This window comes from Talpa occidentalis, unplaced genomic scaffold, assembly GCF_014898055.3.
Source record: "Talpa occidentalis isolate TD23 unplaced genomic scaffold, MPIMG_talOcc4v2.1 talOcc4.3, whole genome shotgun sequence".
Taxonomy (NCBI): domain Eukaryota; kingdom Metazoa; phylum Chordata; class Mammalia; order Eulipotyphla; family Talpidae; genus Talpa; species Talpa occidentalis.
Window position 1 is genome coordinate 100,249,241 of NW_023603184.1, and position 14,639 is coordinate 100,263,879.

The 14,639-nt window shown below is 41.6% G+C and overlaps 1 protein-coding gene across 3 annotated transcripts in view; it reads left to right on the forward strand.

Annotated features, from left to right (window-relative positions):
• Nucleotides 1-9,256, forward strand: part of NOSTRIN (nitric oxide synthase trafficking) — a 54,298-nt gene extending 45,042 nt beyond the window's left edge. Inside the window, exons 11-16 of one of the 3 annotated variants that reach the window (XM_037523470.2) lie at nt 305-413; nt 1,167-1,255; nt 4,022-4,147; nt 5,106-5,220; nt 6,499-6,588; nt 9,024-9,256. In XM_037523470.2, coding sequence (XP_037379367.1) covers nt 305-413; nt 1,167-1,255; nt 4,022-4,147; nt 5,106-5,220; nt 6,499-6,588; nt 9,024-9,160 — 666 coding nt within the window. In that variant the 3' untranslated portion in view covers nt 9,161-9,256. The remainder of the gene's footprint in view (nt 1-304; nt 414-1,166; nt 1,256-4,021; nt 4,148-5,105; nt 5,221-6,498; nt 6,589-9,023) is intronic. The other 2 variants (XM_037523471.2, XM_054699835.1) reach the window with 2 other exon arrangements.
• The last annotated feature ends 5,383 nt before the right edge of the window (nt 9,257-14,639 follow it).

Consider the following 14,639-nt stretch of genomic DNA (forward strand, 5'->3'; position numbering starts at 1 on the left):
GATACATTTTACATAGTCCTCCCTTTGTTCTTTGCTTATATTAGTTCTCCTGCCTGCTGACTAAATCTTCTAGCCTCCTGGAAGATTTTGTTTGCCCCTGCCCTTGGTGAACCATAGATTCTGGTCTACACCATTCATGCATGAACATGGCCTTGAATTGCTAGATCTCTTAATGCTATGCTTCAAGGCCTAACTATATCATGTAGCTGTTCTGGGGAGAGTCAGTAAAAGTGTCAGCACAGCTTGAGGTAATTCTTTTTTTCCCCTTACATTGTTAAACATCCTGGTTTTTTTCTCCCTAAAGGAAGAAAATCCAAACAATGCTATGACTAAAGAGCGACAAGAATCTTCAATAAAATCAAAATTGCTGAGGCTGCAAGCAGACATTGAAAAAGCTCTAAAAGACCAGGAAGGTGTGTGATGATCTCTGTGAATGTCTGGATAAGGGAAAGTGTTCTACTTGCAGGTTTTATTCAGAAGTAGGATAAGCCTGCTTTTTCTAGCTGGGGTAGGTTAAAGAATTGTATGACAAGCCTAATTTATTTGAATAAAGAAAAAGAAGAAAGCAAAAAATTGAAAGTGATATTTGATCTGTCTGTGAGAGCTATATGAGTATTACACCATGCCACCACTCCAAAAATGTAACATTTGACTCTATTTCTGAAATTGAGTGGAATGAGGAATTGAGTGGAATTTGTTTTAAAACATGGTAAACCTATCATGCACTATTGGCCTTCTTGTTAGTTTCTTTTTATACTAACTTATGATGAGGTTAGGAAATGAAGCTGCTCTAGGTAGCTGCAGGTAATAAAAACAAGTCTACCCTTGGAAATTTTTATGTATATGGCTTATTTTATGTAGACCAAGCAACTTGTGACAATGCCATACTGGATAGGAAATCCACGAGTGCACAATGTTTAGAAATGCACCACAATAGCTTAGTAAGTCTAGCACTGTGATCCAAGTTAGGAATCCACAGTGGAGAGGATTCATCTTGATGCACCAGCACTTCTCAAATTTCATTAAAAGAATGTTCATCCACACAAAGAGAAACAGCCCAGCCATTTAGGAAATCCTCTGGGGTCAGATTCCCTCTGGATGTGACCTCTGTGCTGCATCCCACGGAGACAGGATGCATGGTGATGGCCAGCTCATTTCATTTTCAGGCCTGGCACAGACGCTGAAATCCTACTCCAGCAACTCCTCCTTCTCAGATGCAGAGAGCCAGAAAATCACAGCAGCCTTAATGGATGAGGTAAATATTTGTGGAGTGCAGTTTCCTAGATTTAAGGATTGAAACAGTTATTTTTGGAATGCTTGCTTTCTGGTCCATTTGACCTCTGTTTGCCTTTCCTTTCTCATGACATAGAGCAATCAAGGCAGAGAACTTGTAGGGTCAGCTCCTTGACAAGGAACTTGAGAGATGTGGAAAAACCCAACTACTTAAAAATATTTGCTTGGAAAAGAATTGTGCCTCAAATAGAGTTTCCCAAAATAGAATCATTCCTTCAGCATCTGGAAACGAGTGTACCTCAACCCAGTCATAAGAAGAGATTGAAAATGCAGGGTCTGCATTCAGATAGGCCTATATTTGGATCCAGTTCTGCCATCTCAGAGACCTGAGCAACTTCAGTTTTCTCATCTGTAAAATGGGCATAACCAGTATATCCCAAAGAGTTTTTGTGAAGCTGAAATGTTGTTTAGAGAATGCTAGGATGGTATATAGGGGATAGCTTGAAAAAGGATAATTATTATTAAAATGCTTTTTTTCTATTCATCCCTCAGTAACATCAGGGTCTAATTTCAAAAGGAAGAGGGAAGTGTGAGTGTGAGGTGAAGCTTCCAGGGAAATAAGGAGCCACTTTAGAAGCCAAAGCTGTTTGAGGGGAGGGAAAGATGTAAGGGAGAAATGACACCAGGACTTCTCCTGGACTCCGGCAGCCATCCCACCCCAGCCTGGGATAATCGTGGGGTCTAAAGGGCAATGTGACCATTTTGGATAAACCCACGTAAAAAGGACAGTTAGCAAAGACCCGGACAGTTAGCAAAGACCCGTGAGTTTTCTTTAGGAATAAGAAAGAATACATACAGGTTGCTTATGTGTGCAAGATAAAGGCTTTCTGCTGTGATTAGGGTGAAAGGAAGGAGACTGAAGTTAATCTAAGAAGAATTCAGGAAGAGATAAAATTGTTATCAATGTCTTGAAGGATACAGGAAACGGGGCCAGCTTTCAGCTTGCACATAGCTTACCCTCTTGTGAAAGCCTGTACATTTTCAGTAGTTCTTTGCTGAAGACAATTTCAGTAGTTCTTTGCTGAAAGTAGACAGATGCTGCCAGGAATGGTTGATCTATTTTTCAGCAGAGGCTTCCTTTAGGGGGGTGCTGCTGCACTGCAGGAAAAAATCTAGCACTTCTGGTGAAAAGAAAGGCCTGACTTCTTCTCACTTGGGGGCAGAAGTCTAACATACTTGTGAAGGCACATGGCTATAATTTTGATGAAATTGTAAAATAGACTGTAGGACATTTTCTGTAACAATACAAAATTCCTATTTCACTAATTTGGTGCAAATAGTATTTACCAAAATAAAGTCACATGGAACATTTTATGCTCCATTAAGTTATATCTTGTTTCTTCGGTTGTTTTTGCATAGAGTTTGTCAATGTCATTACCATGTATTAGGAACATCTGGTTACACAACTGGCCTGATTCACAGTGAAGGAGCTGATACCTGAACTCATGTTGTTGATGAGCTTGCAAAGGGGCAAATATGAATCTTCAAACTGTAGATGCCAAATATCATATGCCCATATAATTTCCTTACACAACTCTCTACATCTGGGTGAGGAAAACTCCTGATATTGGTAGATTTTTTTTTTACCCAGGGAAGATTTCTTGCAGGAGAAAACTGCTTCACTTAAAATCCTAATTCATTGCTTCTTGGCCGTTGCATTGCCATATTTGAAGCAAGAATGTTGACAAGACATGTTCTATGGGGAGTTGTTCTGGAAATTGGAAGTAGCTAGAATACATGTGGTCTTCAGATACGGACAGGAGAGACACAGGAATGAGGATTAAGGTGTGGTGCTCCATGGTGCTCCGATATGCAGACTAGGTTTAGAGGTAGAAGGCAAGGGGAGGTTTTGATTTTCTTAAATAAGCCTGCCCATGATTCAGTGGAATTGCGCCAAGATTTTGACCTTTCCCCATTTATTGGCAATGTTTGAGTCATGGCTCTGTCTCTCTTGCAGAGATGTTAGGGTTTGGAATCCCCATGCTGGAGGTGCAGAATGGGAGAGAGAATGGCGAGGAGAGTGAAGTAGACTCTTTCCTGTATTTTAATTCTGTTGTTTGATTTATCTGGTTTGAACATGGCTTGACAAATAATGAAGTTTCTAGTTTAAGATGGAATCAGAATAGAAGAGACTAGAAGTGTATCTTTAGTTTCACTCCTTTTTTTTTTTAATATTCAATTATCTCATATTATTGTTTCCAGTTTCTGAAAGTGTTACTGCAAACTCTCTGGATAGTACAAGAACTCATCTACTCAGGAGAAACAATAACAACATCAACAAAAACCCACCTCATGTCCTTTTAGTTTGATTCCATTAAGGCAGGTTCAATTTTGTTCACGGAGATGAGCACCTGAGGCTCATTACCTGTCTACACAGCTCTCCGAAGCTCTGTGTTCTACATTTATTATTTCCTTTCTTGTTTTTCAGCAAAAAATTGAGTAGTTATTGATTGCCACAAAACACTGAATAATATACAATAGCTATGACGTTTTCTTGCTTACAAGAGTCCAGAATAAGACACTTAGCAACTGAGATTTTTTTTCTAGACTGCTTAGGGCTAATTTTGTCTGTCTTGTCAGCATTATCTGGGCCTAGCTGAAAGTGAATTGAATGTGCATTTTTCCAGAATTCTTTGTCATTTGAAAGTTATCCTGATTTCCCTTCATCCAACCAGTTGTGCCTCATTTTCTAGAAATTTACTGACATGGTCAAATGATGTATCCACAGACCAATTTGAAACTAGACCTTTTGCAAGCAAACTCCTATAAACTGTCATCTGTGTTAGCAGAACTTGAGCAAAAACCTAAACCCAGCCATCCCTGTAGTTCCTACATCTTCAAGTGGAAAGAAAAGGTAAAAATAAATGAAGAGATGGGTTGTAATTTATCAAATGGGCTTGCTGGGTGGAGTGGCTTAAAGTAGCATCAGGGTAAGAAAAAAAAAAAGCCGTTATGAATCATATGTACTGTATGTTCCAGATCCTAACAACAGAAATTTAAGATAAATGTGTTTTTATTCCTTTTGAGGACAGTAACAAGAGCTAACCACAACTGAATACATCTTTGTAGACTAATAATATGTTGTTAGAACACTTTGGATTGCTTCTTCTTCCCCCTCATATTTTAACTTTATCCTTTGTGCTTTTATTGTAAAATTTTTATAAAATGAAATTTTAGTATTCACACAGGCCCAAATTATGAGATTTTGTGATAACCACTAGTCTCATCTGTTTACTACAGTAGATGTCATGAGTATGTTTTAAAATTCACATGTGTTTTCCCAGTGTTACATTTCTAAGTGAATCATAGGTTCGTGAATATACAGGGGTGGCTATTGCTTGTGGTTATTTCCAATTTAGTATCTGAAAAGGAAACCCCGTGATGAAGAGAAAGCAGTCTTTCTAAGACTGGATGAGCTAAGATAGTCTAAGAGAGGATGAGCTCTAAGATATCTCAATCATGTCATGATTGACAATTTCATGAAAATTACATTTGCATTGAAGTCAGATAAAGTTGAATTTGTAGAAGTAATGCTGAGAATGCTTTTATTTAGCCTAAAGTTGCAGGTCAGAATTGCAAACACAGGCTATAAAATATAGTTGTTTAATTCTGAAAAAAAAAATTAAGATTTCAGAAACAAGAAAGCACTATAATAGGGTTTAGGAATGTAGCAGATAATTTACTTGTGAACAACACTCCCCCATTAAACAAATTCCTAAAGAAAACACCTATTAGAAAACTTACTTTTCATGAATATTTATGATGACATGTTTGCTAAAAATGACTTTTTTTTTACAAAACTATTTGAACAGCAGCAGACACATAGTTATTTAAAAATATCTCGGCCTTTTCTGATGAAGAGATTGGAGAACGTTGTGAGCATGGCGTCTTCTGGTGGGCACAGAAACCCAAGTTCCTCATCTACAGGTAACCCTTACCACGATATTTTGGGGCTGGGGCCTGGCAGTCAAATATAATGCTACATTGATATATTATTTTCTACTCAAAAAAAGTCTACATTTCATGTGGACAGATTAGTTTGTTAGAATTTGTAGTTTTCTATGAAAATGTAACCCAAACATGGGAAAAAATCAAGAGAAATAGAGGGTTGGAGAAAAGAATTTTATGATGTGAGATCTATCAGATTGACTGGCATCCTCATTATTCAGTCTGCAGTTTGTGACCCTGATACAGTCAGCCCTACACCCCGGGAGGAGCTCTGCACCTGTGTCCCCACAGCCTCCTTCAAACTTCCATGAAACCCTCTCTTTGTGAGAAACAGTGATTGCAAGGCCTACATACCTTTTTATTCGGCCATCTGACAGTAGTCATTTGTCTGCTCCCAGTCATTTCTCTATCCAAATCATTCAACACACACACACACATATACACACAATCATTGTCCCTCATTGTTGAGCTGTAGTTACCAGAACCTTGACAATCTAGTTACCTGATTAGAAATTGGCAAAAAAAAAAAAAAAAAAAAAAAAAAAGAGTTTCAATCAAACCCAGGATTTTATGGTCCACATGACTTATTAAAGATTCACCATTGTGTTGTTTGAGAAACAGTTCCTTAAGTGACTAGGAAGCAGGTGCTTTAAGTGCCCCTACCTATACCTGCATGGAAAAACTGGTGTATATTTTCCAAAACGTACATACAACTACCCCATGTATTAGCTAACCGATGTTAACTGAGCACCTGGGAAACCAAGATAGTAGTGCATGGTTAAGTTTGGGGGTGTGTCCTGAGAAATGCATCATTAGGCAATCTCATTGTATATGAACATTGTAGAGAGCAATTACACAGATGTCAGTGGTGGGCTTACTACACACCTAGCCCATATGAGATAGCTTATCAGGTCTTCTGCATTAATGCTGTCCATCAATCAAATATCATAAGCTACACATGACTACAATTTGAAGTTGATATTATTGTTATTACAATAACTTTTATCCAGACTCATGATTTTCTATATTGTGGCATGGTTTTTGGTTATATAACATCTGCAGTTCATACACATAATAGTACATTGTGAATGGTTATGAATAAAGGAATATTATGTAAAATTACAGATTTTCCTTTTGAGAAGATTTCATTGTATTTAAGCTTTGCACCATACTGCTAAATAGCTAAAAAAAAAGCCTCCCATCTCCCCAATGCCTACAGAAACAGCATTAGTAATTACAACTTAATCCAACTTTCAGCTTCTGGTGTGGTCCAGCTCAGCAATGGCCTTTGCAAGGCCTTATATTCCTTTCAAGCCAGGCAAGATGATGAACTGAATTTGGAAAAAGGTAAGAATCATTTGAAATTGCTTTAGTTGCCTTCACATGTTGAAATTCCTAACTTGAATAAATTTTCTGACTCAGTACCATAGACTTAAAAGTTACTATCATGTCAAATCAGTTCAGGTATATAATCACCCTTCTTAGAAGATAAAATTAATCACATCAAAAATAAAGTTCACATAGGGCCTCCCCTGGTGGCGCAGCGGTTGAGCACTGGGCTGCGAAGCTGCCCGCAGCCTCTGCAGCGCCAGTTCGATCCCCGGAAGCCAGGGAGGGTCCCACACGGAGCACAGACCTCTCCTGTAGCACCCGCTGCTCCCCTCAGCAGTGTATTTCGTCACTCTGCCTGTTCTGTTCCCCGCTCTGGCTCTGGCGAATTCTCTCACCTTCCCACAGTTGTTATTTCATTTATTCCCATTATTCTGCTGAGGATACTGAGGTGTAGAAAAGTAAAGTCGCAGGCAGTAGCAATTCAGGATTTGAACTCAGAACCTCAAGAGTCCTGCTCATAATCAAAGTGCTACACTGGGTCAGAAGGTCAGTGATGGACTGTCATAAGAAGGTGGCCCCTCAGACAGCTAGAACACGCAGGAGTGTGGTATGACTTCCTCTCGTAGCTTAGTGTAAAAGAAAATTCTAAAACCAATGTCAAAGGATTCGAGGGAGTCAAAGTCCTCCCTACTTAATGTTTTTTGAACTTACCTCTCAGGAAAGTGTTTAAAAGACCAATTTAAGGAATTGTACCTCCTTCTTTGTTCTCAGATTTTTGTTAATATGGAAAGGTAGTGTGCAATGGGTTATGTAGACCTCTATCTGACTATACACAAGAAAATCTCAGCAGTCTCAACTTTCTTTGTGTCTAGTTAGCGGCTAAGGCCTAGATTTGAAATGAAAAGGTTAGTGAAAAAGAGCTGTGTCATTAGGGAAAACTTATTATCCATGACCTTGCCAGACATGGGGCCCGGAGCCAAAAGAAAATCAAGATGGATTGTGCAGCCAAACAATCGGGACACCACCTATTTGTTATTGGTTAGTGGGTGCTTTCTTTCAGTTTGCCAGTCATATTTCTCTAGGGGATTACGTTTCCTTCTAGCTCAGAAATAAGACAAGGAGAAAGGGTGAAATGGAAAGGAAACCTTCATTCATTTGAAATCAATGTTGCCTTTATTTAAAAGTTTTAAGTGTTAAAGGTGTCACTTGGATACTCATTATGTCAGGCTAAGGGTACTTACAACAGTACATGGGTAAATGAAATCTGAGTTTCCATGTTCCACATGAATAAAAAATCACATTTCCCAGATGCCACCTAGAATTGAGGGGTCCTGAGTTTGAGACACACAGTTGCACAATAAATTGACCATCTTGCTTGTTTTCAGTTCTCTGTTGGTTGCAAATCCTGCTTATACTTTATATCCTAAATGATTTCTTTAAATTAAAGGAGACATTGGAGGCTTAGGAAAACTGGCAAAAAGCTGTTAAATTATTTGTTTGAATTCCTGAGAGTAGAGTGTGTTGATCTACTGACCTGAGAGAACTCACTGGAGGGAGAACTTTGACTGACTGAGAATGAGCTCCTTCCAGAATAAATTATGATTTGTGATCAACAGGAGATAGAAGGGGAATTAGCAGTCTCCTTTGCCTAAGAAAGAAAATTGCTAGAAAAAGATTGAAAAACTGAAAAATTACCTTTAAATCATGCTAATTATAAAGTAACTCAGGAAGGAAGCAAATATTTCTTAGATGTGCAGGAAGCAGCCAGAGAGAAAGGACTGTCTCAAGAGAGGGGCTTTGCAAGAGGATTTGGGAGACCAAGTTCAACTGTAGGGTAACTTATATCAGAATTGTATTTTTAAACACCAGACAATTAGAGGAGAGCAATATTTCTTAGGAGTTCTATTTATTTTAATTATTGCCTTCAAAAGTATTGGTTTTGAATTGCTATTTAATAAAATTATAGAAAATGTTGATGGGGGTAATATTTCTGTACAAAACTGTGAAGTGAAGCTTTGGGCTGTGAAGTTGGTCAATATAGTGGAGAGAAGCTGTCTTGGTGAAAAGAAAAGTCTGGCAACTAAGACATAGTCACAGCAGTCAACATACAAACCCTTAAAGCTCAGGCACCACAAGTAGTTGGGTAACACCCCACCAGCTGTATCCAAACAGGCAGCCCAAGAACTTAGGCTCCAACATCATTGTTTTTTATCACATTTTATGGCACAATTAAGTTGTCCATTGTCTTACTCTAAGTCACACTCTTCACACAATGCCTACTTCACACAAAGGTGTTCGATACACTTGGCTCCATCTGAATCGTATGCAGAAAATGATGCTGCCGTGTAGCTCCCAGAAAACAGAATCTCCCTGCGACTTCCTTACCCACCTGACTTTCAGTGTGTGTTCAAATTGCAGAGATTCATTTAATTAAATGCTCATTTTCACAGGCGACATTGTGACGATCCACAAGAAAAGAGAAGAAGGGTGGTGGTTTGGCTCTTTAAATGGAAAAAAAGGTCATTTTCCTGCTGCCTATGTGGAGGAGCTCCCCTCAGATGGTGGAAACGCGGCTACAAAGGCATAAACAAGATCCAGAACACACAGCCTTACACACTGTATAAACACTTCAATGTGGAGCAAATAAAGATGAATGTTGTGACCTTTATGCTGGAGTCCTACCTGTACGACTGCACTTTGCACTACTGGTTCTTTGCTGGAAAGAGTCAGAAGGTGGCAGTAGAGGGAGGCAGGGTCCTAGAGTTTTCAAATTCTATGAAATCCTAAAGGTGACTTCTAGAGCCCATGGGGTCACAGGGAGAGAAAGAGAGACTGAATCCAGGCCCTGCTCAGCTGCTGGCCTGACAGTGTGATGTCTTCTAGTAGCACACCACAGACTGAGACGTTCTTCTTGGGTGGCAACCGGCCACTGCAGGCCTGCAAGGTGTCAAGCAGTGCAAGGGAGAGGAGGAAGAATACAGGTTAAATCCAAGAAGAGCTCAGTAGAGACAGGCAGTCACCACGCCAGTGAGAGAGACATACACATCTTAGGAGTAGGGACAATAGAGTCAAGAGTGGAGAGTCCCTGTGGTCACAAGAGGGGGTAGTAGACAAGGAGCAGTGTAGAATGGGATTCTATCCTGAGGCAGTGACTTGTTTTGTGCCCTGTACCCTCTGCCTGCCAGAGGGTTGTGTGTGAACCGGAGATAGCTGGGGAGCTGAGCTCAAGACCCAGTGCACAGGAAAGGGTTAGGAAGGAGACAGAACCTGAGATGTCCTGCATCCTTGCCATTTGGAAACTTCATACACCAAACTTCTGAATAGAAGCTAGGAATTCTGCACTTCCCAGCTAGGCCATTGTGAATGGAATACCTACCTTAATCAGCTTCCTAGTGAAAGCAACTTTAAATGTGAATCAGTCTGTAGCTTGGATGGGGTTTTAAAACTCATGTTACTGTCAAAATGGAACATTTAGAAGATTTATGTTGCTTCCTCAAGTACCCTATAATGGGAAAGTTGGAAATGAAAGAGGGTAGGTCCCAAACCCTTCCCAAGGGGAATGCTTTAAAATGGAGAGAAGCCTTGCAGCAGCAGTGTTCAGAAAATGATCTGTCAGCCTGGAGATCATACACTCCACAGGCTGGAAAGCTGCGGTGTTGAGAGAAACACCTGGGCACGTTTACCTTCGTACAGAATAGAATCTGGCATTAAAGGACTAATTAATATCGATTCTATTACTCTCCTGCCTTCTCTTTTTTTTTTTTAATTTGCCAAATTTAATAATTTCAAAAAGAAATTTTTCAAAACAAGGTGTATTTTTTTTGTTTTTTTTTTTTGTGGTCTGCACCATTACACTCCTATAGCAGAGGATAACTAACAGATATTTATAGATAGAGATATCAGACCTGAAGGAATTCAAGCAAAATATGTTACGTGAGACCTAACTTACAGCTCAGAAGAACAGATCAGAAGTTTTAATGTCATCCTTAATGGTGTATTAATGAAGCCTTTCTGCATGAAGAAAGTTGACTGAATAATAGGCCATTAGACCATGAAGAGAGATTTTGAATTTCTATTTCCTTTTCATCTTACTTCTTTCCATTAAGTCTTGATGGATAAAAAATTGGGTTGCAACTGACTGCAGTCACTACTGGATCATTTGTATAGAGAAAATTGACGATAATGATGGTTGGACCCGGAAACTCTTTGAAAGTAATTTTCAAAGAAAAAGACCCCTTTTTCTTCATAAATCAGTTTCACTTTGTGAAAATGTAAATGGTTTTCCAGTTTTGGAATGTTGTGCAAATTCTTTTTGCAATGGTGATACATAATCTTTAAACTTCAAAGAAATACTATAATCTTAAACTTGATAAAATACAAATATAGTTGGAGATGGCAGACTTGTTGAATAGCTTTTAGCAGGGCATGAATTTTCTGGTTGGAAAAATGGAGATGGTACCACTTAGACTTGGGTAAAAATTAAGTGCCTATTGTGAAGATTAAGAAGGTGCTCAAGACTGCCAGAATAAAATAATTTTTAATATTAATATTTTAAAACTCTTAATTGGGCTTTCATAATTATACCCCACTAAGCAGTTTCATGTCAGAAAGTTTTTAGCTTTCACAACCTGAAATATAGGCAGTAGAGATCTGAGCCGCATTTTCTCTAAAAACACTGAAAGGTATTATTCTACTTTATCTCTTTTCTAGTAAAAGTTGACATGGCCATCACATCATTAACCAGAAAGATCTATTAATTACATGTTCTTGCATTTTCAATTACATACCGTAATTAATATTTACAATGATAAAAGGCACTTCAATCACTTAAAGTGCTTTCTGATCCATCAAAAAGTAATATAATATTCAGTAATGGATAAAAGTAAATTTTATAGCACAGTATTATAAAATTTTAACTGATAAGTAATTTAAGCACAGTTTACCTTTGTTCCTCTCTCCAAGACAAATTCCCTCTTCCCCCAAATTCTTGTCAGCCTTGGGGGGATTCAGCCTGATCCATAGAAGTGCATTAGAATCAAAATAACATTACTATCTTTTGCAATGTTACATGGGAGCAATGTATAATTATAACCCAGGGAAGATGGGCCCAGGGCTTGGAGCCTGAGAAGGTGGGACTCAGACTTGACCAGGGGTATGTGAGGACAGAGCAGAGACCAGGAACCTGTTGTAGACAGAACGCGGTTACACGGATGTAGCTGGGGGGCATATGAAGGGCATGCCAGAGGTTCTGGTATGCTGTGATCTAAGGCACAGGGTCTATGTCTCTCTGGCCTCCCACTCAGCAGTAACAAGGTGTAGGGGGCAGGATGGGCACAGTGCAGGTTCTCTGATTCCAGCAGATGGGTGAAGGAGGAGTCCTGGAGGCCTCAGTGGCTTTTGCAGGCTTTTATTGGGATTACGAGGTACACGGCAGGCAGGGGCGCTGGGGGCCGGGAGGCTGGCAGTCCTTCCACCCCCCAGCAAGTCTTCGCTCTGGACCCTCCGGCCTTCTCTCACGTTCTCTCTGCTCTTCTCATGGCTCTGCTTCTCTCTCGACTTCTGCTTCTGCGCTTCTGCTGGAATCATAGAAAACCTGCACTGTGCCCATCCTGCCCCCTTACAATTGGCGTAAGTTGGCAAGATGATCCATGCAGACGGGTATGGAGCCCTCCGAAGACCTGGAGGGACTAAGGAGTATCAGACTGTGTTTGCCTGTGATGACGCTGGAGGCGTCATGGCGGCACAGGAGATGGTCAAGGTCCGGGAGCTGCGGGTCGAGACCTCACCTGGAGGAGGAGACGCCCTAGAGGACCAGCCAACGACCCCCGAGGCAGCAAGAATCGTCGGGGAAGAGAGGACCATGATTTGGAGCTCGCCAGTTTGGACAAAGGGAAAAGCCGATGAACTTGGACTAATGGACTAACAATCCCGCCAGAAGGCAGAGGACCTTGGCAAGTTTGATATGTTTTGGGGACCCTGGGGCAGGATGGTATCGTTTAAAATCAAGGCATGAAAAAAAAAAATAATAAAATCAAGGCATGGCCAGTGAGCCTTGGTATAAGAGCCCACAGTTGGGAGGGAGGAAGCCCTCGCGGAGTTCTCTGCAGCCAGGCAGAGGAAAAGCCAACTGAGAAAGCAAAAGCTGGTGCTGAGATTGGGAAGCCCTGAGCAGCTGTTAAGCACTAAGTAAGCTAAAGAAGGCCAGTGAGTCTCGTAAAATCACCTGTGGGCGATGCCCTGCTCATGGTTGAGTGAGGGTAAGGAGCTGAGGAGCCTGTCCTTGAGGGTGGGTGGGGATCATGGCTTGTGGTGGAGCCCACAGCCAAAGAGGGGACCCAAGAGAGGCCGCATGTGGAGCTTGCGTCCACGGATCCCCGACCCATGTGCTTGTGCAGTGGGTTGGCCTGAGCGCAGGGGTCTGTGTGTCGCATTGGTGGCTGTGACCACAGACAGAAAACCCTGAGGATTGACGATTACCCCCAACAGTATAGAATCGCCAATCCCAGAGTGAGTGCATCCTGGGGGTGGATGCGGTGTGGGGCTTGTGGCTTACACTACAGCGGAGAAGGCCAGGAAGCCTGACGGCTCCTGGTGTGTGACGGCAGATGCCGTGAGTGGTTCCCCCTTGTATGAGCAGTGCCTTCGGCAACAGATTTGGTGGATCATCTGCTGGTGCCAATAATATTGTCTTTTGCCACTAGGTTGGTGCCCTGCCTGGACTTATTTGTGTTCTGTTGTATTTTGTTATATTGTGATGTATTTCATTTGCTTTTGTGGGCCATGGCTGTCGTGTTCATATTGCCAAGAGAAACGTATATGACTTGTATAGACTGGCAGAAAACCCTGAGGGGGTGGATTGTAGGGTAGGTAAAAGTATCAGGCTTTTCTGCCCTCCTGCCATTAGGCTAGATGAGGGAACCCTGCGGTCCTGAATGCATGGCTGATGGCGGGCACCTGGAGTAGGGTGTGGGCGTATGTAGATGAGATTCACCTGGGCTAAGACTGGGCTTATAAGGGCGGCGTCACGGGGACGCCAGCAGAAGCAGAGAAGCAGAAGCACGAGAGAGCAGAGCAGCAGAGACCACCACAGAACGCTGGAGAGCCCAGACAGAGTGAAGACTTGCTGGGGGCTGGGAGGACTGCCAGCCTCCCGCCCCCCCAGCACCCCTGCCTGCTGTGTACCTGGTAAATCCCCATAAAAGCCTCCAAAAGCCACTGAGGGCTCCAGGACTCTCTCCTCCTTTACCCTGTCTGCATAGAATTATAGAAAACCTGCACTGTGGCCCATCCTGCCATTACACAGGGATTGGACAAGAGTGAGAACGCAGCAAGCTAGAGAATCCAGGTTGTGCTTACGCAGCTGGGAGCTCAGCTCAGCTCAGGGAAGCTAAGGAGACATTTGGGTGCTTGTGGTGAGGGAAACGTGCCTGCAAGAGCCCCACTAGAAAAGAAGCAGTTAGAGGGAAAACCACTTTATCAAAAGAACTAGGGGCTGGGAGAAGGTGACCTATGTTATGGAGAGGTGCGGGGACAAGGAGAGTCACCCAGGAAGTGCTAAAAGAAGACTGGGCAGGCTAACAGGAAAACAGGTTAGCACAGGTGTTAGTAATTGAAGTTTCAATCAACTTGTAAATTGAGTTTTTCTTGACATTGAGGCAGATGATAAGTGCTTACTCCAAGCGTGATGCCTGGACCAGCTGCCCCAATAAAATCCTGGGCTATGTCAGAAATGCCAATTACCAGGTCCTGCCTTATACTCACTCAAAAATCCGCCATCTGAGGTTTGACCAGCATCCCAGGTGATTCCCAAGCATATTTAAGCTCGAGAGCCATTGGCTTAACTTGAATGAATCCAGAGAATTGTCTAAACTACAGCGAACTCACCCGGGAGGGAGCACTGGTGGAGAACTGGAGAAAAACCAAACACTACAGGAGCTGGCTCTAAAAATAGGATGACCTCCTTCCTTCTTTTGATCCAGTAAGTTTTTAAAGGGCCTCCCTGGTGGCACAGCAGGTTGAGCGTTAGTGCTGTGAAGCTGTCCACAGCCTCTGCAGTTCAGGTTCAA